Source organism: Oncorhynchus masou, chromosome 28, assembly GCF_036934945.1.
Source record: "Oncorhynchus masou masou isolate Uvic2021 chromosome 28, UVic_Omas_1.1, whole genome shotgun sequence".
NCBI classification, from domain to species: domain Eukaryota; kingdom Metazoa; phylum Chordata; class Actinopteri; order Salmoniformes; family Salmonidae; genus Oncorhynchus; species Oncorhynchus masou.
In genome coordinates this window covers 14,810,141-14,838,129 of record NC_088239.1, presented here as the reverse complement: position 1 = coordinate 14,838,129, position 27,989 = coordinate 14,810,141, and the positions used below count along the sequence as shown (strand labels likewise).

Sequence of the window (27,989 nt, the reverse complement as noted above, 5' to 3'; positions counted from 1 at the left end):
TATCTCTTTTGGAACTTTTATAAGTGTAATGTTTACTATATTTTTTTTATTGTTTATTTCACAAAGTATTTATTTATTTCACTTGCTTTGGCAATGTAAACATGTTTCCCATGCCAATAAAGCCCTTAAATGTACATTTAATTGAGAGAGAGCAAGAGGGAGACATTGACATATAAAATGGGGCTAAAAAGGAGAGTAGAGAAAGGGGAGAATAAAAAGTGAGAGGAACAACAGCAGAATGGAAAACAGAGAGGGAGATGCATCACAACCTCAGTCTAAGAGGGCAAGCAACAGTAACTTAGAGGTACCTCATGTGTCCTGGGTTGACCTGCTGAGTCAGTAGTATCTTGTCTCAGTGGGAGAAACTGTTATAGCTGCCCTTTGACCACAGACAACTGCGCGCAGGATCTCTCACGCACGCACATGATTTTACTATCAATGGTGCACACACACATCAATCTCTATTCTCACACTCCATCCTCCCCCAAACATTGAATTTCCAGCAGCTGCGACCCAAAAATAACTCCCTACTTGTTTGGTGTTACATTACCTTGCTGAATCTCTCAACAACAATTCAGTCGCTAAGTGAGATAGTTAGCTAGTAATGCTACAATTGATTGAATAACAGCACAACATAACTAGCTAATCATTTACAAGCATAACATGAATAGCAATCGACCTAGCTGCTGGAAAGCAATTAACTATAATGTAAATAGCATAATAAATCCCCTTGACATAGCTAGCTAGATTGCCTTTTAAAACACCGATAAAATTCACTTCAAGCAAGAAAAAATCATACTGGCAGTATGATAGATTATAATATAGTTATCCAACTCGCCACCATCTGCCATGGTGTAGTGATCACTGTAAAAACATTTTTTTAAAAGCAAATCAATAGTGCCAATTCTAGCTAATGATTATTTATGAACATTTCTGTTTACTTCTCCTCCACCGGGGCCTTCGAGCGAGCACCTCACAGACCTACGATCCGTAGTAGTGCCTTACGTAAAATCAGATTTCATTACGTAAAATAACAGAAAGAATGACAAAAAAACACACACATTATTTTGACATCTATTATAACAGGAAATATGTAGTCTAAAATAAAAAATATATGGCTAAATGTATTTTCAGTAGTTGGTTTCGATCAGGCATGAAATTAAGCCTCTAATTTCATTTTTAGAGACATTGCGAGACCCCGCCTCCATCTCCTTGACTGACTGCTGGAACAGAGCAGTGGGCGGGTGCTTCACCGCAAACCGCACGGGGGCGTTTTATGTGCGGCTGCTGCCGTTCGTCTGCTTGCGGTGAATGTGTGATCGAGGTCCGGTAATTGTCCCCTCTCCGGGCCAGAGTTCTCTGCACCAAGGAGAAGCCGGAATAGGTAATATAATGCATGTATTCTGTTCACACATCTTCACTGTCACGATATCTATATAGCTTTATTGAAGTCGCTATTGTCTGTCCATGAGCCATCTACCTCCGCGCTATTCCACGGACGGAGAAGGAAGGGAGGGGGGAATCTGACAATCAGACAGACACTCCGGCTGGTTCGCTCACCAGCCCAAATAATAAGAATTGTGTTGCTGTCGTCTAAACCATTATATGATGCCTTTGAGATAGGGCAGTGGATGAAATGAGTATACTGCAATTTGAATAGCCTTTGCGATATGCTTTTTTTCTCCCATTCATAACAAGTCATTATTTTAGTCTGCCTTTTACAATTGCTATTCTACACATTGAAACGAACCATGGAGTGAAAATTGCACATTGAAGTTGTATTGCTTTTTGCAAAGAATTACAAGAGGATTGGGCTCTTGAAAGTCATGGTAGTGGTATTTTGCCCAGGGATTGTCGTTTTATTAGCCTACTACCTTGTTAATTAACGTGATCAACTGTACCAGAGGACAAGAAGACATCGCGTTTCCCCCTTGTCTGACATGTAAGATTGTTGTAGCCTAAATGTTATAGCCAAGGCCTATCCATTTATTTGGGAAGGCAACAGGACAGACGTCATCTTCTTTGTGCATTAGTCTCTGAGTCGTAGGCAGTGACAGCTGCAACGCCTTGTCTGCTACTGGTATCAATAGAGAGAGCATGGGAAAGCAAGCCTTTGGAATAACAATACAATTACATGGTGGCCATAAGGCGCCGTGTAATACAGCAAAGACAATGACACACACGCGCACGCGCACGCACGCACACAATTTGAGTGCTGTTCTGGGAAAATAATATAAGATCCTGTGCTGCCTAGAAGATATTAAATATTTCTCAGTCTTATGTAATGCCGCACAGTATTTAATGACATTTGCTGCTGCAATCCAATGATGTTGAAAGTAAGATCATATTTAAGTGCTCTTGTAACTGCTGTAGAGTGCAGGCAGAAGGATGCACACAGAGGGCGAGAGAGAGACATGCAGAGAGAAAGAGGGAAAGAGAAAGGGATAGAGAGACAGAGAGAGAAACATGCAGAAAGACAGAGAAAGAGAAAGATAGAGAGACAGAGTGAGAGAGTGAGGGAGAGAGAGACAAAGAGAGAGAGACATCAGAGAGAAACAGGCAGAGAGACAGTGAGAGAGAGAGGGAAAGAGAGACAGAGAGAGAGACAGGCAGAGAGAGAGAGATGGGGGGAACAAGAGAGATCTAACTTAGAGACTGCATTAGTCCTGCATTTCAAACTCATTCACAGTAGTGGTTGAAAGACACTGCACTTACCCACAAAACCATACCCCAAGAGCATCCACTGTGTGTGTACATGTGCGTGCGAGCGTGTGTGTTTGCGTGATAAAATTATGTCAGATCTTTGTTATGGGAACAGAGGAGCCTTGTGTCCACATGAATAATGCATCTCCAGCTGCAGGATAGACACAGAGGCAGGCACGCACACACACACACACGCACGCTCGCCCGCATGCACGCACACACACACACACACACACACACACACACACACACACACACACACACACACACACACACACACACACACACACACACACACACACACACACACACACACACACACACACACACACACATACAGAGGAGCAGGTAGTGGTACTTTAAAGACGGAAAAGGGTACCAGCAGTCAAGGAGACAGAAGCAGGTTGTCACAGAGATTAGAAGCAGGTTGTTATGGACACAAGTTACACAGAGGCACGTAGTCATGGAAACAACAGCCATGAAGACAGGCAGAAACGGCAGTGGCATAGTCAGAAGGGCCAGAAGCGTTCAGAACATTGAGAATATAGCCAGCAGCAGATAGAAGTGTACATAAATAGAAAGAGAGAAAACACTCCTATATCTATCCATCTCTATCTATCCATCTCTATCCATCTCTATCTACACAGCTTTGAATGTCAAGCTCTACTGACCATGCTCTGTAGCCATGGAGACAGGGGCAGACCCTCACACAGACAGGAGGCTGCATCTCAACAGTCTAAAGGGGCTTCCTCTCCGTTCTGAAATACACAGGAAAGGGTGAAAACAATGTGATGGATGCCTATTGAGCATTTATTATGATCTCTCCGTTTCTTTCCGATCCATGCAGATGGAGGAAAGGAGATAAATATAGAGGCTGGTAGTCAGGTGCTACTAGCTTGGATCTGCTTCCTGCTAAAATCCACCTCCTTGTGTCCATGTGTGTTTATGAGCTCAGGGACATGGCTAGAGTACTGTAGTATGGGAAGTGAGTCTAAATGGCTTTGGACGTGAGACACAATGAAAATGACGAGTACACAATGCATTAGTTCCGAGGATGGCTCAGCCTTGGGGAGTTGGAGGAGTGGATGGCAGTGTTTCAAAGCTGCATTGGGTTTTCCATTAGCTCTGGTTCTCTCATGCTGCAGAACCTGACACACACACACACACACACACACACACACACACACACACACACACACACACACACACACACACACACACACACACACACACACACACACACACACACACACACACACACACACACACCCCTGCAGAAACAAGGCGAAGTTCACTCACCAAGTGTCACTCTCAGTGATCAGTTGGCAGTCTTCCACTTGTTTTTCTTGTCGCTTTCTATATCACCCTTCTCTCTCTATATCACCCTTCTCTCTATATCACCCTTCTCTCTATATCGCCTTCTCTCTATATATCGCCTTCTCTCTCTATATCACCTTCTCTCTCTATATCACCTTCTTTCTCTATATCACCCTTTCTCTATATCACCCTTCGCTCTATATAACCCTTCACTCTATATCACCTTTCTCTCTATATATCACTCTTTCTCCATCACCCTTTCTCTCTATATATCACCCTTTCTCTCTATATATCACCCTTTCTCTATATCACCTTTCTCTCTATATCACCCTTCTCTCTAAATCACCCTTCTCTCTATATCACCATTCTCTTTATATCACATTCTCTTTATATATCACCCTTCTCCCTATATCGCCCTTCTCCCTATATCACCCTTCTCTCTATATCACCCTTCTCCCAATATAACCATTCTCTCTATATATCACCCTTCTCCCAATATCACATTCTCTTTATATACCACCCTTCTCCCTATATCACCCTTCTCTCTATATATCACCCTTCTCTCTATATATCACCCTTCTCTCTATATCACCCTTCTCTCTATATATCACCCTTCTCTATATATCACCCTTCTCTCTATTCTACCCTCTCTCTATATCACCCTCTCTCTATCACCCTTCTCTCTATATCACTCTTCTTTCTATATCACCCTCTCTCTACTCTACCCTCTCTCTATATCACCCTTCTCTATATCACCCTCTCTCTATTCTACACTCTCTCTATTCTGCCCTCTCTCTATATCACCCTCTCTCTATTCTACACTCTCTCTATTCTACACTCTCTCTATATCACCCTCTATCTATTCTACCCTCTCTCTATTCTACCCGCTCTCTGTTCTACCCTCTCTCTATTTTACCCTCTCTATTCTACCCTCTCTCTATTCTACCCTCTATTTATTCTACCCTCTCTCTATTCTACCCCTCTCTGTTCTACCCTCTCTCTATTTTACCCTCTCTATTCTACCCTCTCTCTATTCTACCCTCTCTCTATTTTACCCTCTCTCTATTTTACCCTCTCTCTATTCTACCCTGTCTCTATATCACCCTCTCTCTATTCTACCCTCTCTCTATTCTATCCTCTCTCTATTCTACCCTCTCTATTTTACCCTCTCTCTATTCTACCCGCTCTCTATTCTACCCTCTCTATTTTACCCTCTCTCTATTCTACCCTCTCTCTATTCTACCCTGTCTCTATATCTACCTTCTCTCTCTCGCTTTCAGTCTTTGTCTCTCTTTTTTTCATTGTATCTCTCTACTCATTTGTTTTCCCATTCTATCCTCTCTCTAATCTACCCTTGCTCTCTGTCATTTTTTTCCCTTCTCTCTCCATCTATCTCTTCTCTCTCCTATTTTCTTTCTCCCCTCTCACTCTTTCATTCTCGCTCTCTTGTTATCTCTCTCCTGCCCTCTCTCTCTCTCATTCACTCTCCCTCTATCCCTCTCTCTCTCCTTCCTCTTAGCCATACCCATGTCCTCTCTGATTCAATCCCAGATAATTCCCTTTCTGTGGGATTGGACGATTGCAGCAGGCGAAAGCGAAAGTGAGATTACACTGACCGATTAGTGAACAGGATCGGCGCTACATCATCTGTACACACACACACGCACGCACGCACACGCACGCACGCACGCACGCACGCACGCACGCACGCACACACACACACACACACACACACACACACACACACACACACACACACACACACACACACACACACACACACACACACACACACACACACACGCAGACACACATTGTCACACATACACTCATACAAAGCAAATATTCACCATGTGATACAGTACTATAATGTGCATGAGTATACTCACATGCACACGCACTCAGAGAGACACACACAAACACTTTGTTTAATTTCCCATCTGTTTAACCCCTGCTCTTTGACCTCTGACCTACAGGGTGATGTCTGATTGGCCACTGGGGGGTGGCTGTCCTCTCGGTCACCAGCTCACCCTCTGAGGCTTATGGGATAGGACGCCTCCCTCCCCACCCGCCCGTAACCTCCCGACCTGTAACCCCAGTGACGACTGTGCCAAATACTGTGCCTGGCGATTGGAGCCCCGGTCCTGACATGGGCAGCCCCGGCTGGGAGGTGGGTGAAGTGAACCTAGCATTAAAAGACACATAACATATGTTTTGTTTTGCAGTTTTTACCTTCATATCTGTGTGTGTGTGTATTGTCTCCAATCCACTATCTACCTGGTATTTCACACACATTACATGGTAATTGCATCATAACAGCCTATTAATTACTTTCTCTGGGATTCATTAAATCAAACTGTTCTATTCAACTTCCGTGGTCATCCAACATCTCCTTTCCCCTATCCATCCAGGTGGGTCCAGCAGGGCCGGTGGAGCCCGTGCTGGAGGCCTTGTGTCCAGAGTGTGGTCAGATCCACCGGGCCTGGGAGAACCACCTCTATAACTACCGCCTGGAGGTGGACGATGACCTGGTGTGTCACATCTGTCTGCAGCCCCTGGTCCAGCCCCTAGACACACCCTGCGGACACACCTTCTGTGCCCGCTGCCTCCGCAGCTTCCTCCAGGAGCGGGACTTCTGCCCGCTGGACCGGGAGCGGCTACATGTGCAGGTGTGTAGGCGGAGCAGCATCCTGGTACACAAGCTGCTTGACAAGCTGTCTGTGTCCTGTCCCCTGGCCCCGGCCTGCAGCCTCAGCATGCCCCGCTGTGACCTGGAGGCTCACCTCAAACACAGGTAGAGTGGAGTCATGCACACACACACTTACACACCTCAAACACAGGTAGAGTGGAGTCACGCACACACACACTTACACACCTCAAACACAGGTAGAGTGGAGTCACGCACACACACACTTACACACCTCAAACACAGGTAGAGCGGAGTCATGCACACACACACTTACACACCTCAAACACAGGTAGAGTGGAGTCACGCACACACACACTTACACACCTCAAACACAGGTAGAGTGGAGTCACGCATACACACACTTACACAGGAGGGTAAGGTTTATGACCCCCCCCATAAATACCTTTCTCCCCTCTCTCTCTCTTGACTCTACTGAAGGACTCTTGATTAGCCTTTGTTAAACATAGAGAGTCTGAGAACATCAAACAAGTGGGGGAAAGGAACCATATTTCGGTAATAGAACGATTTGAAAATATGCGTTGGTACTTAATGAATATGATGTCAGTTCAGTTGTCATCTGAGACATTATGACAGATGACAGGACGACATAAACTATATATGGGAAAGTCAACACACTCTAGTTATCAGATTCACATGGAATTGTTGTGCAATTTAAATGTATAAATATGACACTATTTGTGAAAAGATTAAATGTAATTTTAGCTTCCAAATGAGAGATTTGGGTTTTCATAAAGTTAGAGCTCTGCTCAATCAGTGGCCCACCCCTGTGAAGAGACATGGGTTATAAACTATGAAACACACCCTTCTCTCCCTCCACTATATAAGCCCTTGACGAAAATGTAACCTTCTGTTCCGAGGACGATAGGATGATGGTCCATACATTGAAAAGGACTAACATGTCAACTACAGAACTAAGCCAACCTCAGCGTGAGCTTTGGTTGTGAATGGTATGAACTTTGAACTCTTATTCACTAAAGAAGTGAGACATCCTAGCCGTTGAGTTAGCAACAGCAGCTGTAAACGTGGGCTAGGAAAGGACGGACGACCTATCTACCACACAACGACGATACTACAACGTATCCAATTTACCACCAGTGACATTCTTCCGAGGACAACACGGCCAGCATCTACGACTAACCGACCAAAGCGCAGCTCAGAGTAAATATTTATTACATTTTCCTTTTCCAAATGGGCGGTAATTTAGAATGCATAAGATACTGTATTTACGATAGCACAGCTTCTCCCTTTGTTCTTCAGTCTTCCCGCTCTTTCACTCAAACCCAACCCCCTTTTTTTGGGTAACCAGCTGTCATATCTGTTCCGTCCGCTAGGGACGTTTTCCTTTATGACATCATTTGTAATCAAGGTATGATTCATTCTGTGTAGATGTAATTTTGTGTAGATGTAATTCTGCGTGATTAGTTAGGTATTTAGTAAATAAATAATTAAACCCAATTTTGTATTGCTGATTCAACTTGTTAGCCAGGGTTCGTGAAGATAATCAAGAATTTACAACTTTCAGATGAGATTGAAATAAGGTGACGATTAATATTGACTGCTATTGATGTAAAATATTACTAGGTCTTTAACAGTTTATTCAGAAGATATCAGCTCTATAAACACTCTTTCATGTTGCCCTGACTTTCTAGTTAATTACATTTACATGATTAGCTCAATCAGGTAATATTAAGAGAAAGGATTTTATAGAATAGCATGTCATATCACTTAATCCGGCATAGCCAAAGACACGACAAAAGATAGTTCCATACCTCTCTGCCAATAACATCTAGTTTTCAGTCTCCCACTCCCCACTCAGACCACTCCCAGACAGTCCTAGCAAGAATCTTGATTGAGATATTGCTCTTTGATAAGAAGCTATTTTGGTTTATTTTTGAACATCTTAATTCAAAACAATCATAGTAAGGTACTTAATTGTTACCCATAAATTATTTGATATTGAGAGAAAAACAGCTGCATTGGACCTTTAAGGTTAGGGCTGACTATGATCAACTGATCCTAGACCTGTTTCTTACAAGCAGCCCCCCACTGGGAGACCACACAGGGATTATTAGGTCCCTGGTCATGTGACTGGGGATTACCAGCCAGTGACTTGGTCATGTGTTGTGTTGTCTGGCCGAGGCTCCATGTCCTCTGACTTTCACCATGCTGGGAAACTTCAACTCCAGAGACCTGTTCAACCACTTTTTCTGTGACACTGCCAAGGGCAACCCCGACCTATGGTGAGTCCGGTGGTAGGGTAATACATCTGGCTGTTCTAGCACCTCTCTAATCGGGTGATCAACCCACAAAGCCTCACACACACATAACTCAGTGTGTGTGGTGGCGGGGAACTCAGCAGGCTAGTATATCCGCGGTGAGGGAGGTCTGCTGTGTAACGTACTAAAAGTTGTTTAGATGTTGGTTGAAACAGAGGAGAATTTGGCCTCTAACATGTTATAAATTGATGCTGAACCTTGTAGTGTTTGAATCAGCAATTAGAAGAAGCGTTGCATTACTGTGTAGAGATGTATCTTACCTATCTGGAGTTTAATGCCTGGGTGCTAGCCTTTCGTCTTCAGCCAACTCGTTTGTTGTTGTCCTGACTCCTGCTGTGACACGACAACAACAAAGGATTTGGTTAAAGCTGGAACATACTGGTTACTAGGCTACACTGAACTGTGTGAGGTTCTGGACGGATTCTGGACTAGACCAGAGGAATACCAACTAAAAATGGATAACTTTTATTTAGCTGAATTCCACATTCTGTAGGTATCCTTAAGGAAATGTCTCAGAGGATATTTACCTTAACGAGCTATGGCTAATGAGCTGTTGTTAACACGAACAGGCTTTCCCTGAGTCAGCTGTCTGGGCACGGGACACCCCTCTCTGCCCTGTCCAGTCCAGCCCTTGGCCCGGTCCACTAAAGCTCCATTCAACTTATTTTTAAGTGCATCCTTTCTTGCTTCCTTCCTCCCTCAAAGTCATCACTGATCTGCCAAGGTTGGATTGGTGAAACCAATGAGTGCCAACAATGTCAATCAGTAATTACCTCAATGAATGAATGAAGGGAGTAAGGGAGGATGACTTTCAAAGTGTTTGTACAAAGCCAAAGGCTAGATGTTCACTACACCTTCTCTGATGGACAAGCATAAGCAAAATTGCTTCAGGGGGGGGTATTCATGTTCTGGCAGGTGAGATCTGTCTCATTCTAAGTTGTCCCTAATGAGGTCTCTCTGAGGTGTCTGTTTTGGGACTGGGCATTCTTTGCTCTGGTCTTAATAGCATCTATAGATTAAGGCCCAGCTCCATGTGGTTAGTGCCCTCTGCCCCAGCCCTAAAACAGTAATGGAGCTAATTATGGGATGAGATCATGAGAGACAGAATTGGGTGTCTGTCAGCTTGGACATTTAACATTGTTTGTGGTCCTACAGCTGCCTTAAAGTCAGTGGTTGGACACTGCCGTTCCCATTAGATTAGAACAGAAACATGCCAGAGCATCCTTCTGAGTGGCTGGTCGGAATGCAGCATGTGTGTGAAATGTATGCCAGCTCAGTATATGTGCAGCCAGTTGTAATGTTCCCTCTCATTTCTTTCAGCACTGAGCAAATTTCAGGTCTGCTGAGCTCAAACTTGAATGTTTTGAAAATTCAGGCCCACGTTTACTGTACCCGCTTTAAGTTAGTTTTAACAGTGGTAAAGTAGGCTACTGTGGCTATTTGATCATAATGTAGGTCTACCAGAGTGGCCTGCCATCAAAAACAATGGAGAAAATGCATCCCATAACATTTTAACATGGAAAAAGCTGTTCTATCAAATAAAATAAAATCAATCTTTATTTGTCACATGCGCCGAATACAACAAGGGTAGACCTTACCGTGAAATGCTTACTTACAAGCCCTTAACCAACAGTGCAGTTCAAGAAGAGTTAAGAAAATATTTACCAAATAAACTAAAGTAAAAAATAACAAAAACTAACGCAATAAATAAAAATAATGAGGCTATATACAGGGGGTACCGAGTCAGTGTGCGGGGGCACAGGTTAGAGGTCATTTGTAAATGTAGGTAGGGGTGAAGTGACTATGCATAGATAATAAACAGCAAGTAGCAGCAGTGTACAAAACAAATGGAGGCCATGTGATTAATTGTTCAGTAGTCTTGGGGGTAGAAGCTGTTAAGGAGAGTTTTGGTCCTAGACTTGGCGCTCCGGTACCGCTTACCTTGCGGTAGTAGGGAACAGAGTCTATGACTTGGGTGACTGGAGTCTGACAATTTTATGGGCTTTCCTCTGACATCGCCTATTATATAGGTCCTGGATTGCAGGAAGCTTGGCCCCAGTGATGTACTGGGCCATACGCACTACCCTCTGTAGCGTCTTACGGTCAGATGCCGAGAAGTTGCCATACCAGGCGGTGATGCAACCGGTCAGGATGCTCTCAATGGTGCAGCTGTATAACTTTTTAAAATTTGTAAAAAAAATAATAATACCCTGTTTTCTCCCCAATTTCGTGGTATCCAATTGTTTAGTAGCTACTATCTTGTCTCATCGCTACAACTCCCGTACGGGCTCGGGAGAGACGGAGGTTGAAAGTCATGCGTCCTCCGATACACAACCCAACCAAGCCGCACTGCTTCTTAACACAGCGCGCATCCAACCCAGAAGCCAGCCGCACCAATGTGTTGGAGCACCGTGCACCTTGCAGCCTTGGCTAGCGTGCACTGCACCCAGCCCGCCACAGGAGTCGCTGGTGCGCAATGAGACAAGGATATCCCTACCGGCCAAGCCCTCCCTAACCCGGACGAAGCTAGGCCAATTGTGCGTCGCCCCACGGACCTCCCGGTCGCGGCCGGTTACAACAGAGCCTGGGCGCGAACCCAGAGTCTCTGGTGGCACAGCTGGCGCTGCAGTACAGCGCCCTTAACCACTGAGGCCCAGCTGTTTAACTTTTTGAGGATCTGGGGACCCATGCCAAATCTTTTCAGTCTCCTGAGGGGAAAGATAATTTGTCGTGCTCTTCACGACTCTCTTGGTGTGTTTGGACCTTTTTGGGGCGGCAGGCAGCCTAGTGGTTAGAACGGTGGTCTAGTAACCGAAAGGTTGCTAGATCGAAACCCCGAGCTGTCCTTCTGCCCCTGAACAAGGCAGTTAACCCACTGTTCATAGGCAGTCATTGTAAAATAATTATTAAATTATAGTTTGTTGGGGATGTGGACAACAAGGAACTTGAAACTCTCAACCTGCTCCACTACAGCCCTGTTGATGTTAATGGGGGCCCGTTTGGCTCGCCTTTTCCTGGAGCTCCTTTGTCTTGCTCACATTGAGGGATAGATTGTTGTCCTGGCACCACACTACCAGTTCTCTGACCTCCTCCCTATAGGCTGTCTCATCGTTGTCGGTGATCAGGCCTACCACTGTTGTGTCATCAGCAAACTTAATGATGGTGCTGGAGTCATGTTTGGCCACACAGTTGTGGGTGAACAGGGAGTACAGGAGGGGACAAAGTATACACGCCTGAGGGGCCCCAGTTTTGAGGATCAGCGTGGCAGATGTGTTGTTGCCTACCCTTACCACCTGGGGGCGGTCCGTCAGGAAGTCCAGGATCCAGTTCCAGAGGGAGGTGTTTAGTCCCAGGGTCCTTAGCTTAGTGATGAGCTTTGTGGGCAGTATGGTGTTGAACGCTGAGCTGTAGTCAATGAACAGCATTATCACATAGGTGTTACTTTTGTCCAGGCGGGAAAGGGCAGTGTGGAGTGCGATTGAGATTGCATCAGCTGTGGATCTGTTGGGGCGGTATGCCAATTGGAGTGGGTCTAGGGTATCCGCGAGGATGCTGTTGATGTGAGCCATGAGCAGCCTTTCAAAGTGGCTGTTCCACTGGATGTCATTAGGTGAATTCACCAATTTGTAAGTCGCTCTGGATAAGAGCGTCTGCCAAATGACTTAAATGTAAATGTAAAGCACTTCATGGCTACCGACGTGAGTGCTACGGGGTGGTAATCATTTAGGCAGGTTACCTTCGCTTCATGGGCACAGGGACTACGGTGGTCTGCTTGAAACATGTAGGTATTACAGATTCAGTCAAGGAGAGGTTGAAAATGTCAGTGAAGACACTTGCCAGTTGGTCCATGTATGCTTTGTGTACACGTCCTGGTAATCTATCTGGCCCCTTGGCTTTGTGAATGTTGACCTGTTTAAAGGTCTTGCTCACATCGGCTACCGAGAGCGTTATCACACAGTCATCCAGAACACCTGGTGTTCTCATGTGGTTATGGCACACCGGTCTGTGTAGATTACGGGCCTTGAATTGTGCCTGTCAATGCAATAGTATCCTACTCCTATGCGTTCTGCCTAAAACAAAATCTCTTGCATAGTTTGTTTTGCATACTAAGTCTTGCATAGTTTGTTTTGTATTCGGTATGTTGCATTGATAGTGGCTAATATTGCGTTGATTCGATCACAATTCCCACAGTAAAGGTAAACATTGATAGTCTTAACTAATGGGGAAAACTCTAGAATGTTGAGTAACGTTCAATTTCGTGCTTCTCACGTGCACAGCTTCGAGGGAACATTGGCCAGTTGTGTAACCTCAGAAACCCCTCTCTCTCTGTGCCCAGGTGTCCGGGGACTCGGTCTCAGCAGACCAATTTACAAGGCCCACCATGTGATCACGGGGAGGAGGGAGCCATGGTGACCAGCCCACCCAGGTCCCCCCGCTCCCTCCAGACGGAGACAGACCTGCGGGAGAGCTCACCCTCGCCCCCTGGTGGCACCGCCAGCAGCAGTGTTCCCATGTGGATTGATGAGCCTGGACTGGACAACCCTGCCTTTGAGGAAAGCACTGAGGAGGACAGTGAGTAAGCGCAATAACTGTGTGTGTGTGTGTGCGTGTGTGCGTGTGTGCATGTGTGTGTGTATTATTAACCTCTCTCTCTCTGTGTAGGTGTGGTAGGGTTGGAGTGTGTGGTGCCCAGGGTAAAGCGACCCCTCAGTAACCCCTGCATCCACCTCCTCCGTACCGCCAGCTCCGCCTCCTCAGGGTGGGACTGCCCCGAGTCCCCGCCCCTCTCTGCAGAAGAAGGTATGACATCACTTCCTCCATCTGACTTGCTTTCCTTAACCTTCCTCTCTAAATGAATCTAAACATTCAAAATTATAAGAGATTGATGTGCTTCCATGTCCATGTGTATCTCCCAGGTTGTGTGAAGCTGCCATCCATTCCAGAGGGTGAGATCACCACCATCGAGGTCCACCGCTCCAACCCCTATGTAGAACTTGGCATCAGCATCGTCGGGGGCAACGAGACGCCCCTTATCAACGTGGTGATCCAGGAAGTTTACCGTGACGGGGTCATTGCTCGAGATGGCAGGCTTCTGGCCGGAGACCAGATACTACAGGTGAGGGTCCTGCATGGGTGTAATCTTTCTTCTATCTCCACTCTTCCTCTTCCTAACCATTTTACCGCCCTTTCCTCATTCTCTATTATCCTGGATGGATACCATTTTTAAGTTTCTGCATGCAGTTTGAAGGAAGGTGCTAACTAGCGTTAGCACAATTGTTAACTGGTGTTAGCGCAATGACTGGAAGTCTATGGTAACTGCTAGCATGCTAGTAGATGCAATCAGAGATACATTTGAGGAGATGGGAAACTCCATTGGAATTGTATTAACGGCCATTACGTACGTTGCCTATGCGTCGTCCATGGACCACACAGTGCATTCTGGGAGATTCTGGGACAAGGAGAGCTTGAGTGAATGGTGGTCAATTAAGCACTAGCTCTAAACTCAAATTTAGCATGAATTTAGTACACCATTACATATATTTTCTGAGATGTGAGATAGTTCACTTGTTCTCTGTAATATCGTATAGCTTTGCCATCGTGACTTTACATACTTTTGAGGAAAATAGGCAGGTTTCTCAATCCTGACTTTGAGAAGGGATTGCGTGACGATTAGCTTAGGAACCGCGTGGTGTAGCAAGACATCATGAATGCAATTGGTCAACGGTCTGCTAGGTGAGACGTTATACGTTCCTCCATTCATTGCCCATTGGGATTCCTATCTCCTCCTTTCTCTAATATATCTAATGCAGTGACTGGTAGTCTATGGTACCTACTAGGATGGTAGTAGATACCATAGACTTCCAGTCATTGCGCTAATGCTAGTTAGCATTGGCTCGCAAAATTACCTCTAACTTCCTTCTACTGGACATAGAGACATAAAAATGGTACCATGAGTTCATCTGACTCTGGGGAAGTAGATAAAGGGTCTCATTGCTAAAATCCCCAAATATCCCTTTCAGTGCTCTCTCTCCCCCTTCTTAGGTCAACAGTGTAGACATCAGCAACGTGCCCCATAACTTTGCCCGCTCCACGTTTGCACGCCCCTGTGCCATGCTGCAGCTCACTGTCCTGAGAGAGCGCCGCTGTGCCTCTCGCCCGCCCCCTTTCACCACCCGTTCTGTGCCTCACGCCCCCTGCTCCACCCCAGAGAGCACCCCATCCAGCCCTGCCAGCCTGAGGATCACCCTGCACAAGCGGGACTCGTCAGAGCAGCTGGGCATCAAGCTGGTGCGCAGGACGGACGAGGTGGGGGTGTTTGTGTTAGACCTGCTAGACGGCGGCCTGGCGGCCAAGGATGGGAGGCTGTGTAGTAATGACCGCGTGCTGGCGGTCAATGAACAGGACCTACGCCACGGCACGCCTGAACAGGCTGCTCAGATCATACAGGTAAGGCTAGGGTTTAAACAGTGTTTCTGAAACGGTGAGTTGGGACAGTTTTTCTTGGCTTCGAGTTCTTAGGAAACTATGCAGAATTTTGTTTTTTTTATGCATTATTTCTTACACTGTTACCCCAGGAAATCTTAAGTCTTATTACATACAGTTGGGAAGAACTATTGGATAGAAGAGCAACGTCAACTTACCAACATTACGACCAGTAATACGACTTTCCCGAAGCGGATCCCCTGTTCGGACCACCACCCAGGACAATGGATCTAATTCCAGTAGTCAACCCAAAACAACGGCGCCGCAGAAGGGGTAGACGAAGCGGCCACCTGGTCGGGCTCCGTAGACGTATACATCTCCCACCACTCCCGAGTATACTACTAGCCAATGTCCAGTCTCTTGTCAACAAGGTAGACGAAATTTGAGCAAGGGTTGCCTTCCGAGAGACATCAGAGATTGTAACATTCTCTGTTTCACAGAAACATGGTTCTCTCGGGATATGTTGTCAGTTCAGCCACCGGGCTTCTCCATGCAAGACAGAGATAAACACCTCTGTGGGAAGAGGAATGGCGGGGGTGTATGCTTCATGATTAACGACTCATGGTGTAATCATAACTACATACGGGAACTCAAGTCCTTCTGCTCACTGACCTGGAATTCCTTACAATAAAATGCTGGCCATTTTACCTACCAAGAGAATTCTCATCAGTTATAGTCACAGCTGTGTACATTCCCCCTCAAGCAGACACCAATATGGCCATCAAGGAACTTCATTGAATTATATGCAAACTGGAAACCATATATTTATTGTAGCTCGGGATTTTAACAAAGCAAATTTAAGAACAAATCTACCTAAATTCTACCAGCATATTGATTGCTACTCTAACTTCCAAATGCATACAAATCCCTCCACCTCACTTCCTTCGGCAAATCCGACCACGGCGCCATCTTGCTTCTACCGTTTTATAGGCAGAAACTCAAACAGGACGTACCAGTGACGAGAACCATTCAACGCTGGTCCAACCAATTTGAAGCCACGCTTCAAGATTGTTTTGATCACGCGGACTGGAATATGTTCCAGTCAGCCTCAGAGAACAACATCGACCTCTACACTGATTCTGTGAGTGCGTTTATAAAGAAGTGCATTGGAGATGTTGTACCCAGTGTGACTATTAAAAGCTACTCTAATCAGAAACAGTGGATGGATGGCGGCATTCGCACAAAACTGAAAGCGCGATCCACCGCATTTAACCATGGAAAGAGGGCTGAGAATATGAGTGAATATAAACAGTGTAGTTATTCCCTCTGTAAGGCAATCAAACAAGCGAAGTGCCAGCACAGGGACAAGGTGGAATTGCAATTCAACGGCTCAGACACAAGACATATGTGGCAGGGTCTACAGGAAATCACAGACTACAAATAGAAAGCCAGCCATGTCACGGACACCGACGTCACGTTTCTAGACAAACTAAACACCTTCTTTGCCCGCTTTGAGGATATACAGTGCCACCGTCGCGACCCACTAACAAGGACTGCGCCACCCCCCCCTCCTTCTCTGTGGCTGACGTGAGTAAAACATTTAAACGTGTTAACCCTCACAGGGCTGCTAGCCACGTCCTCAGGGCATGCGAAGATCAGCTGTCTGGTGTGTTTACGGACGTATTCAGTCGCTCCCTATCCCAGTCTGTTGTCCCCACATGCTTCAAGATGGCTACCATTGTTCCTGTATCCAAGAAGGCAAAGATAACTGAACTAAATGACTACCGCCCCGTAGCACTCACTGTTGTCATCATGAAGTGCTTTGAGAGACTAGTCAAGGATCATATCACCTCCACCTTAACAGCCACCCTAAACCCACTTCAGTTTGCATACCGCCCCAACAGGTCCACAGAAGACGCTATCGCCATCACACTGCACACTGCTCTAGCCCATCTGGACAAAAGGAATACCTATGTAAGAATGCTGTTCATTGATTACTGCTCAGCATTCAACACCATAGTACCCTCCAAGCTCATCATCAAGCTGGAGGCCCTGGATCTCAACCCAGCCCTGTGCAATTGGGACCTGGACTTTCTGACGGGCCGCCCCCAGATGGTGAAGGTAGGAAACCACATCTCCACTTTGCTGACCCTCAACACTGGGGCCCCACAAGGGTGCGTGCTCAGCCCCCTCCTGTACTCCCTGTTCACCAACGACTGCGTGGCCATGCACACCTCCAACTCAATCATCAAGTTTGCAGATGACACAACAGTAGTGGGCTTGATTACCAACAACGACGAGACAGCCTACAGGGAGGAGGCGAGGGCACTCGGAGTGTGGTGTCAGGAAAACAACCTCTCACTCAACGTCAACAAAATAAAGGAGATGATCATGGACTTCAGGAAACAGCAGAGGGAGCACCCCCCTATCCACATCAAAGGGACAGCGGTGGAGAAGGTGGAAAGTTTTAAGTTCATCAGCGTACACATCACAGACAAACACAGACAGTGTGGCGAAGAAGGAGCAACAACACCTCTTCAACCTCAGGAGGCTGAAGAAATGTCGCTTGTCACCCAAAACGCTTACTAACCTTTACAGATGCACAACCAAGAGCATCCAGTCGGGCTGTATCACAGCCTGGTACGGCAACTGCACCACCCTCACCTGCAAGGCTTTCCAGAGGGTGGTGCGGTCTGCAAAACGCATCACCGGGGGCAAACTACCTGCCCTCCATGACACCTACAGCACCTGAGGTCACAGGAAGGCCACAAAGATCATCAAGGACATCAACCATCTGAAGCACTGTCTTTTCACACTGCTACCATCCAGTAGACGAGGTCAGTACAGGTGCAGCAAAGCTGGGACAGAGAGACTGAGAAACAGCTTCTATCTCAAGGCCATCAGACTGCTAAACAGCAATCACTAACTCAGAGAGGCTGCTACCTACACTGAGACTCTATCCCTGGCCACTTTAATAAATGGATCACTAGTCACTTCATACAATGCCACTCTAAATAATGCCACTTTAATAATGTTTACATACAGTATCTTACATTACTCAAATCACATGTATATACTGTATTTTATTCATAATGCTTATGTCTTACATTACTCATATTTTATACCATATATTGCACCTTGCCTACATCGCTCATCCATATACTTATATGTACATATTCTTATTTACCCCTTTAGATTTGTGTATATTAGGTAGTTGTTGGGGATTGTTAGATTACTTGTTAGATATTACTGCACTGTTGGAACTAGAAGCACAAGCATTTCGCTACACTCGCATTAACATCTGCTAACCATGTGTATGTGACAAATAAAATGTGATTTGATTTGATGGCCAACCCTACTCTCTTTCCCTGTCGACTACAGGCTAGCGGTGAGAGAGTTTTTCTACTGATTGGCCGGCCCAGTAAGCCTACCCCTCCACCAAACTCCACTTCCAACAGAGACCTGTACTGCCATGACCACTTCCTCCCCAATCACCACCACCACCATCACTACAGCTTCTCCCCCAGCCCCAGCCCGGTGCCTACCTGTGCCCACCTGGCTCGCTCCAGCACCCACAGAGTGAGTACACACACCTGAAGGGAGTGTGTGTGTCTGACTGTCTCTATTAATGTGTATCTTTGTATACTGACCTCTCTTATCGTGTGTGTGTGTGTGTGTGTGTGTGTGTGTGTGTGTGTGTGTGTGTGTGTGTGTGTGTGTGTGTGTGTGTGTGTGTGTGTGTGTGTGTGTGTGTGTGTGTGTGTGTGTGTGTGTGTGTGTGTGTGTGTGTGTGTGTGTGTGTGTGTGTGTGTGTGTGTGTGTGTGTGTGTGTGTAGGACCTGTCCCAGTGTGTGACCTGTAAGGAGAAACACATCACTGTGAAGAAGGAGCCTCATGAGTCTCTGGGTATGACCGTGGCCGGGGGGCGGGGCAGCAAGAGCGGCGAGCTGCCCATCTTTGTGACCAGCGTCCAACCACATGGCTGCCTGTCACGTGATGGACGAATCAAACGAGGTGAGTAATGACTCACATCCCCCAGTGGGAGCTTCTGATATTATTCTCAAGGCCCAATTCAAGTTGTCAGTTTTTGGTTTGGCTTTCTTCCTGTGCTCATTATCTGTTCAGCTGAAGTCTCAGAGGTCAGTGTCTCTCAGGACTATTTGTCCCTAACTAACTGTTCTTCTCTGTCCTTTTTGTCCCTCCCTCTGTTTCCCCCTCTCACTCCTACACACACACACACACACACACACACACACACACACACACACACACACACACACACACACACACACACACACACACACACACACACACACACACAATCTCTCTCTCATTCTCTCCAGGTGACATCCTCCTGAGTATCAATGGCCAGGACCTGACCTACCTGAGCCACAGTGAGGCGGTGGGCACCCTGAAGGCCAGCGCAGCATCGCCCTCCGTCCAGCTGAGGGCGCTGGAGGTCAGCATGGTGGAGGAGCCGGGCCAGGTTCAGAGCCCCGAGGACCAGCTGTTTCCCCCACATCACCACACACACAACTCAGACTACGACTCCTCCTGGTCCCCTTCTTGGGTCTTGTGGCTCGGCCTGCCCAGGTACAGAGAATATAACCCTCACACACACACACACACCTGTTTGGGTTGGACTCACTTGGGGTGTTTGGGATATTGGGAGTTTGTGTGAAAGTATTGCTGTGACTTATTTAGTGGTTTCATGTTAGTGTAGGTGAAGCTGAGGAGAGGAAGACCTTTTATAGTATTGAAGGCCACCTGAAGTCATCCAGGGAGATTGTGTTTGAGTGTGTGAGGTATTAGAGGTATTAGAATATGTCTTTCGTGTGTATTACGTGTGTGTGTGTGTGTGTGTGTGTGTGTGTGTGTGTGTGTGTGTGTGTGTGTGTGTGTGTGTGTGTGTGTGTGTGTGTGTGTGTGAGTGTGCGTGTGTGTTACGTAAGGAGGTCCATACGGGGGATTATGTTTGTGTGTGTGTGTGTTGTCCTGAACTGTGCTGTGGTGTGGATTATCAACTGAGAGGCATGTGGTGACATCCCCAATGTCTCTCCATAATTCCTCCTTCTGAGACTGGTGCAGAGAGCAGCCTCAAACTCACCCTCTTTTTTTCTTATGCTCTCTCCTTTTCTTCTGCTGTCTCTTTGTTTCTCTCCCTCCCTCTGAATCACCCTTACTCTATTGCTTTCTTTCCCTGCCTATCTGTCTCTCTGTTTCTCTCCCTCCCTCTGAATCACCCTTACTCTATTGCTTTCTTTCCCTGCCTATCTGTCTCTCTGTTTCCTCTCTCCTTTTCTTCTTCTGTCTCTTTGTTTCTCTCCCTCCCTCTGAATCACCCTTACTCTATTGCTTTATTTCCCTGCCTATCTGTCTCTCTGTTTCCTCTCTCCTTTTCTTCTGCTGTCTCTTTGTTTCTCTCCCTCCCTCTGAATCACCCTTACTCTATTGCTTTCTTTCCCTGCCTATCTGTCTCTCTGTTTCCTCTCTCCTTTTCTTCTTCTGTCTCTTTGTTTCTCTCCCTCCCTCTGAATCACCCTTACTCTATTGCTTTCTTTCCCTGCCTATCTGTCTCTCTGTTTCCTCCCTCTTTTTCTTTCTTTCTCTTGCCCTCCCCATTTCTCTCCCTGCTCCTCTCTCTATCTTCCTCCCATGTCTCTCGCCCTCTCAATAAAACACTGGCTCATTCTCTCCGTCCATCTCTCTCCCTTTGTATTCTCTCTCTCTCTCTCAGCTACCTTCACAGTAGCCATGAGATTGTTCTGCGTAGAAGTCACCCTGGGAGCTGGGGCTTCAGCATCGTCGGGGGATACGAGGAAAACCATAGCAACCAGGCATTCTTCATCAAGACCATTGTCCTTGGAACGCCTGCATACTACGATGGCCGCCTCAAGTAAGCCTCCAGTCATGTTGTTGGGTTGTGAGCATATAGACACATTTCCGTTCTCTGTAAGTTTATTGTCAATAAAGTACATCTTATATTATCTTACATACACACTGTATTAGGTACACCCATCTAGTAGCGGTTCGGACCCCCCTTTGCCTCCAGAACAGTCTGAATCCTTCTGGGCATGGAAACATTTCTCAATTGGTATCAAGGGACTTAACCTCTTACACTTATGGTGGCGCTATTTCATTTTTGGAAGAAAAACGTTCCCGTTTTAAACAAGATATTTTGTCACAAAAAGATGCTCGACTATGCATATAATTGCTACTGTTCGAAAGAAAACACTCTGACGTGTCCAGAAATACAAATATCTTCTCTGTGCGTGCCCTTTAACGTGAGCTTCAGGCAAAACCAAGATGACTTGGCATCCAGGAAATGACAAGGATTTTTGAGGCTCTGTCTTTCATGATCTCCTTATATGGCTGTGAACGCAAGAGGAATGAGTCTGCCCTTTCTGTCGTTTCCCCAAGGTGTCTGCAGCATTGTGACGTATTTGTAGGCAGATCGTTGGAAGATTGACCATAAGAGACCACATTTACCACGTGTCCGCCCGGTGTCCTGCGCCGAAATTGGTGCGCAAAAGTCACCTGCCAGTATTTTTCCATGGGGCACAGAGAGAGAAGCAAGCTTCCACGAACTGCATGTCAATGAAGAGATATGTGAAAAAACACCTTGAGGATTGATTCCAAACAACGTTTGCCATGTTTCGGTCGATATTATGTAGTTAATCCGGAAAAAGTTTCACGTTGTAGGTGACTGCATTTTCGGTTCGTTTCGGTAGCCAGGCGCAATGTAGAAAACGGAACGATTTCTCCTACACACAGACGCTTTCAGGAAACACTGCGCATTTGGTATGTGGCTGGGAGTCTCCTCATTGAAAACATCAGAAGCTCTTCAAAGGTAAATGATTTTATTTATTTGGTTATCTGGCTTTTGTGAAAATGTTGCGTGCTACATGCTACACAAAATGCTATGCTAGCTTTGCATACTCTTACACAAATTAGTCAATTCCTATGGTTCAAAAGCATATTTTGAAAATCTGAGATGACAGTGTTGTTAAGAAAAGGCTAAGCTTGAGAGCAAACGCATTATTTTAATTTTATTTGCGATTTTCAGAAATCGTTAACGTTGCGTTATGCTAATGAGCCTGAGGCTTAGTCACAATCCCGGATCCGGGATGGGGAGTTTCAAGAGTTAACATGAGCCATGAAAACATTCCCCACACCATTACACCACCCCCACCAGCCTGTACCATGCCTGCTGCATATGCCAAATCCTGACTCTGCCATCAGCATGATGCAACAGGAACCGGGATTGGATGGACCAGGCGATGTTTTTCCATTCCTCAATTGTCCAGTGTTGGTGATATTGTGCCCATTGGAGCCACTTCTTCTTGTTTTTAGTTGAAAGGAGTGGAACCCGGTGTGGTCGACTGCTGTAGTAGCCCACCTGTAACAAGGACCGCCGAGTTGTGTGTTCCGAGATGCCGTTCTGAACACCACTGTTGTACTGCGCCGTTATTTGCCTGTTTGTGGCGCACCTGTTAGCTTGTCCGATTCTTGCCATTCTCCTTCTACCTCTCGTCAATAAGCTGTTTTTGCCCACAGGAACTGACTGGATGTTTTTTGTTTGTCTCATCATTCTCGGTAAACCCTAGACACTATCGTGTGTGAAAAGACCAGGGGGCCGGCCATTTCTGAGATACTGGAACCGGAGTGCCTGACATGATCATACCACTATCAAAATCGCTTAGGTCAATAGTTTTGCCCATTATAACATTCAATCGAACAGTAACTGAATTACTTGGTGCCTGTCTGCCTACTTTAAATAGCAAGCCATGGCCATGTGACTCACTCTCTGTTGGAGCAAACCATTTTCATGAACAAGGGGTGGGTGTACTTAATAAACTGGTGTATATCTGTATGTGGTCCATCCATTTTGATGTGCCCCTCTGTGTCCCCTCTGTTCCCTAGGTGTGGGGACATGATAGTGGCGGTTAATGGACTGTCTACGGCTGGTATGAGCCACTCAGCCCTGGTACCCATGCTGAAGGAGCAGCGTAGCAGAGTGGCTCTCACCGTGGTCTCTTGGCCTGGCAGCCTGGCATAGCATCATGCCATACTGTAATTACTGTAGACTGGATCTAACCAGGGCCAAATCAGGACTGCATCGAAACCAGGCTATGGCTCCAAATCATACCATACTGAAATTGTTTTAAAAAAGATTGGACCTACTGTAACCTGGGCCAAATTACAGACTTCATCAAACCAGGCTAGAGGAAACCTGGCCCTATTGAGCAAAATCACTTGATACTAGGGCGGACTGTGTCAGCCCCACAAACAGACTGTGTTCATATGGTCATGTTATCGGGACTGTATCTGTTCAAGGACAGTACATCGTCTCTGGACTGCAGTTGAATATACCAAGGGAGCGTTCAGGTGGCCGCAACAGATGGAAATTCATTGCATAGAACAGAAGAGTCTCTGCCATGTAATGATTTAGATCAGCTCTAGGCCATGTATTTCTGTCTGAAACGTTAAGGTTATCAGGAGAAAAATGGGATAAAACATTTACCTACTCGCTCCAACTGAATAAACCCAAGGCCTTACTCTGGGGGCCCAAGTCCCCTGGACACAGCGTTAGGCCTCATCACCATGACGACCCAGCTATCAGCTCCCTAGGGTTTACTTGTGGATTCTGCCATTTGATAAATATTTTCCACAGAGAGTATTGAGTCAGTTCTTACCCACATCTGCCTGGCCCCACACCTTCATACTGGAGGAGGAAAACACTGCTAGTGGAATCATTTCAGCACCTGAATGTGTTCAGAAATGGTAATACAGATTGCAAAGCCTGATGACTGGGCTCTTTGTGAATTATTTCTATGAAGTTGCTCTGCCGTTTCGTTGTGTTATCCCTGTGCTGCGAGGTTGTCTTTTCACACCACTGGCAAACAGGCTACACTGGGCAGTCTGTGGGTCCAGTAGTGGTACTCAGTCCTACTCTTCCTTTCGGCAGGGTTAATACCTGCCTGGCACCCAAACAAAATCTTTAACAATACCACAAGTTCCATTGGGATTCTGTACAAACTATTGGAGTGGTGCATTTGCAAGCACTGATGCAATTTGTTCACCGTCACCAACCCGCCTACAGATTGGCCATTTGAACAGGTCGATCTAGTGGCCGCTTGAACAATAAGGTAGTCGGCGGCTAGAACCACTAGCCACTCAGAGCTAGTAAGTGTGAACAGGCACAAGGCCGATAGTGGTTTCCTCAGTTTCTGGGATGCCAATGTCCTACGTGTATCCTAATTATTAAACTTCTAGTCTATCAAATAAGCCAGTCAATGTGTTTACCAAATTCACTCAATCACCTCTTGGAGAAAACAGATTTTGGGCCCAGTTCTCACACTTTCCAGGGTGATAGACCAGACTTGATATGCTTTGAAAGTGAATAGCATGTGCGACACCATTGGGTATTTGTAAAGTGTCAGTGCATTACATAACCATTAACAGACAAGGAGCCAGCCATGCATTGGTGAGGATTTATTAGATAAGTGTTTGATACATAACTGAAATTCAGCTCTTGAAAACTAACTAAACAAAAACAGCTTGACAAGTAGCAAAGAATAAGTTCCTGTTCCACAGGTTTCAGATTAACCTCCCCCCCCCCCATGGTTCTGATGGACCAGTCCATGTCAGAGTAGCCCAAGCTGGTGTTATGATGTAGAGTAGCCCAAGCTGGTGTTATGGAGTTGGTCAGCCAGTCTACTGGTCTCAGCCTGTGTGGAGGCTGGCCCCAGCGGCTTGTTCTTTTTAGGGCACACCTTCTGCAAAAGGAAAACTTAGTGGATTATAACACTACATGTAGGGATGCTATTTATCCACCATATACCCAATACCAGCGTTCACCTGCAGCTTTTTCCTCTCTGGGTCATGAGCCACTCGGTGTCGTCTCAAACTCTCCTAAGGAATATAAAAACATTTAGTTTTACACCAAATATTCCACTTAAAGAGACAGATTGAGTTCTGCAAAACTATTTGCGAAGTGACAGGATACAATATTGTAACTGGAGTCTTGTCCCATGAGTTCACCTGCATAGCGAAGCGCTTGCCACAGCCTTCATGGGTACAGGAGAAAGCCATCTTGCCCTCGTGGTCTGACACAACATGGGTCTCCAGGTTGAAGTGGGTGGTGAAGGTCTTCTCACACCCAGCGACGGAGCACTGGAACACCCTCTTGGGCGCACCGGAGTGGAACCGCAGCTGGTGCTGCTTCAAAAACCACGGCCCCAGGAGCGTCCTACTGCAGCTGTCACACTGTAGCTTGACTGAACACACAACCGGTGAAGACTTTACAATCAGATCCATTTTAAATCAATATCATATTTAGGACCATGTGAGAGGGGTTCACAAGACAATGCAAAGGGATGAGTTGCAGCATGGTCAAGAGGGTGGCAGTGCTGGTGTTGGAGGGCCTACATACTTCTGTGCACAGCCTTCCTGTGCTTCTGATACTCTGACCAAGTCTTCCCCTGGAATGGACAGTCCTCCACAGCACAGGGGTAACCTGGGAAAGAGAAGTGGCTCGATAAAACATCCACAGGACCTCTGATCAGACTTGTGGGTGTGTGGCATGTGTAGGGCTCACCTTGGTGTACTTTCTCATGGCGCTTCAGTTGTCCGGGAGCAGCAAATTCTCTCTTACAGCCCTCAAAGATACACCTATGGGAAAGGGTCAGAGTTCAGCCTGATGTGGTAGAGTCCACATTCTCTTGTAGAGGCCAGTGTGTTATACTTACTGAAAGGGCAGCAGTTGTGTGTGTTTAATCTTGTGCGTTTTGAGTTGGTTCTTCTTATTGAACTCCATCCCACAGTGCACATGGTCACACTAGAACATAATTTACAAACCTTTGAATGAAAATTAGCATGCGGACCATTTGTCATAGTCCAACATTGCCTTCAGTCACACCTGGAGGTGGAAGTCAAGGAATCTCACGTTTACCCATCAACTGTTTCAGAACAGTGTCAAATGAAACTTAAGGCAATAGGGTGATGAATGTGAACCTCTGTTTAGCCTGAGTCATGAAAACATGGCATTGCCGACATGGTTGACGGCACCACCATGCAGATAGAAAGTAGCTTGTCTGTCGAATATTGATTAATTCTCCCCCCCCCCCACTTACTCTGCATGATGTCTGGTGTTGGTCATTCAGCTGGTTGAAATTAGATAAACTGCAGGAAAATTTTATTAAACATGCAAAACGCAGGTCTACTTCTGTGGCAAGATGTCTGCCTATGACCAAAGGCAAGTGCACAAGACTACATGCACACATACTAACAGATGTTGACATAGTTTAGAGCATGGGCTTCAGTGCTGGCGCTCTAAATAAACCTCACATTTCAAGCAGCAGTAGAGTAAAGTCAAATGTAATTTCATTAAACTTTCTGGCTTAAGGAAAATGGCCACGATTTTTGCAGGGCTTTGTTTCAGACTAAACCAAGTGGTATCAGTGATTCATTAGGTGCGTCAAAGTTTGACTTCGGTTTAGCCAACCTTATAGTGCTTCTCCTGGTGCTGGTGAACGCGAGCCATGTGATTCTTCATGCTGGCATGTGTGACAAAGGCCTCGGAGCATCCTGAAGACTGACACCTGCAGACGCACAGAAACAGATGAGTGACCGGAGGGAAGGTTGGAAGAGGAATAATGAATTGCATGACTCCTAGCAATGGGTTGGCGCTCATACTAGAGTTGATTCAGAAACATTTGGTTCAAAACCATTTACAACTAAACCGTAGCTTTGGTGCTAGTCTTTACTTCTGCCAACTGACTGTCCGCCAGATCGTTTGGAAAGGCAACAATGAGACATTGTTGAAGGCAGGAACAGCCATACAGGCTCGTACACAACCGATCATTGACCGTGAACCATTGCCCTATAGGATAGTGAAGCTTCATACTCACGTGTATGGCTTCTCTCCACTGTGGCTCAGCCCGTGTCTGGTGAGCTGGTAGCGGGTACAAAAGCTCTTGTCACAGTTCTCGCACGAGAAGGGTTTCTGTCAAAGAGAAACGTGACCAAGTTTTAAAAAAAAACACGATAATACGTGTTTCTGACCGCAGACATTCATTCACATTCAGTTGTATTTCACTTACGTCAATATGCTCATTCTTTCTGATTAACAGAAAGTCTAAATTCAGTACATATGATCCGGACAATCTGTTAAAAGATGCCAGCTGGGCAGGATAGGTACTCACCAAACCTGTGTGCTTGCAAAGATGGGCATCCAATTTCCATGATTTATTGAAGGTGGCATTGCAGTTGACAAAAGAACAAATAAAGCTTCTTTGGACTTCAATCCTTTCCCCCATCTTTAATTGTACAGATTACAGTGTTTTGATAACGCAAAACCAATAGGTCAGGTCGTTTACCGGCCTACATGGGTTAACACCTGAGGACTATATATTTTATTGGGCGATACCACTGTTGGATAATACAGGGGTGTTTCAATCCAATCAATAGAAAGTGAACAAAATAGAAAGCAAAGAATGTCAGTGTAATAGCCTAAATTAATTTCAGGCCTAAATACTATCATTATTTTGGTGAAATAT

At 45.9% G+C, this 27,989-nt stretch overlaps 2 protein-coding genes across 2 annotated transcripts; one reads left to right on the top strand and one right to left on the bottom strand.

The window, feature by feature from the left end:
* The first annotated feature begins 1,266 nt into the window (after window positions 1-1,266).
* Window positions 1,267-24,236, top strand: LOC135517233 (ligand of Numb protein X 2-like). The gene is made up of 12 exons (XM_064941348.1): window positions 1,267-1,384; window positions 5,997-6,190; window positions 6,432-6,814; window positions 13,343-13,578; window positions 13,669-13,806; window positions 13,923-14,122; window positions 15,049-15,453; window positions 18,811-19,008; window positions 19,266-19,443; window positions 19,773-20,022; window positions 21,167-21,325; window positions 23,353-24,236. Exons 2-12 carry the CDS (start codon window positions 6,170-6,172, stop codon window positions 23,486-23,488), a joined length of 2,304 nt encoding a protein of 767 aa, XP_064797420.1. The 5' UTR covers window positions 1,267-1,384; window positions 5,997-6,169; the 3' UTR covers window positions 23,489-24,236.
* Window positions 24,237-25,075: 839 nt separating this feature from the next.
* On the bottom strand, window positions 25,076-27,816 carry gtf3ab (general transcription factor IIIA, b). Its single transcript, XM_064941349.1, has 9 exons — window positions 27,636-27,816; window positions 27,342-27,436; window positions 26,936-27,032; window positions 26,181-26,269; window positions 26,030-26,103; window positions 25,865-25,948; window positions 25,474-25,709; window positions 25,291-25,344; window positions 25,076-25,208 (listed from the first exon to the last, which is right to left on the bottom strand). The coding sequence occupies exons 1-9, from the start codon at window positions 27,747-27,749 to the stop codon at window positions 25,098-25,100; spliced, it is 954 nt and encodes a 317-aa protein (XP_064797421.1). The 5' UTR covers window positions 27,750-27,816; the 3' UTR covers window positions 25,076-25,097.
* Window positions 27,817-27,989: the final 173 nt, after the last annotated feature.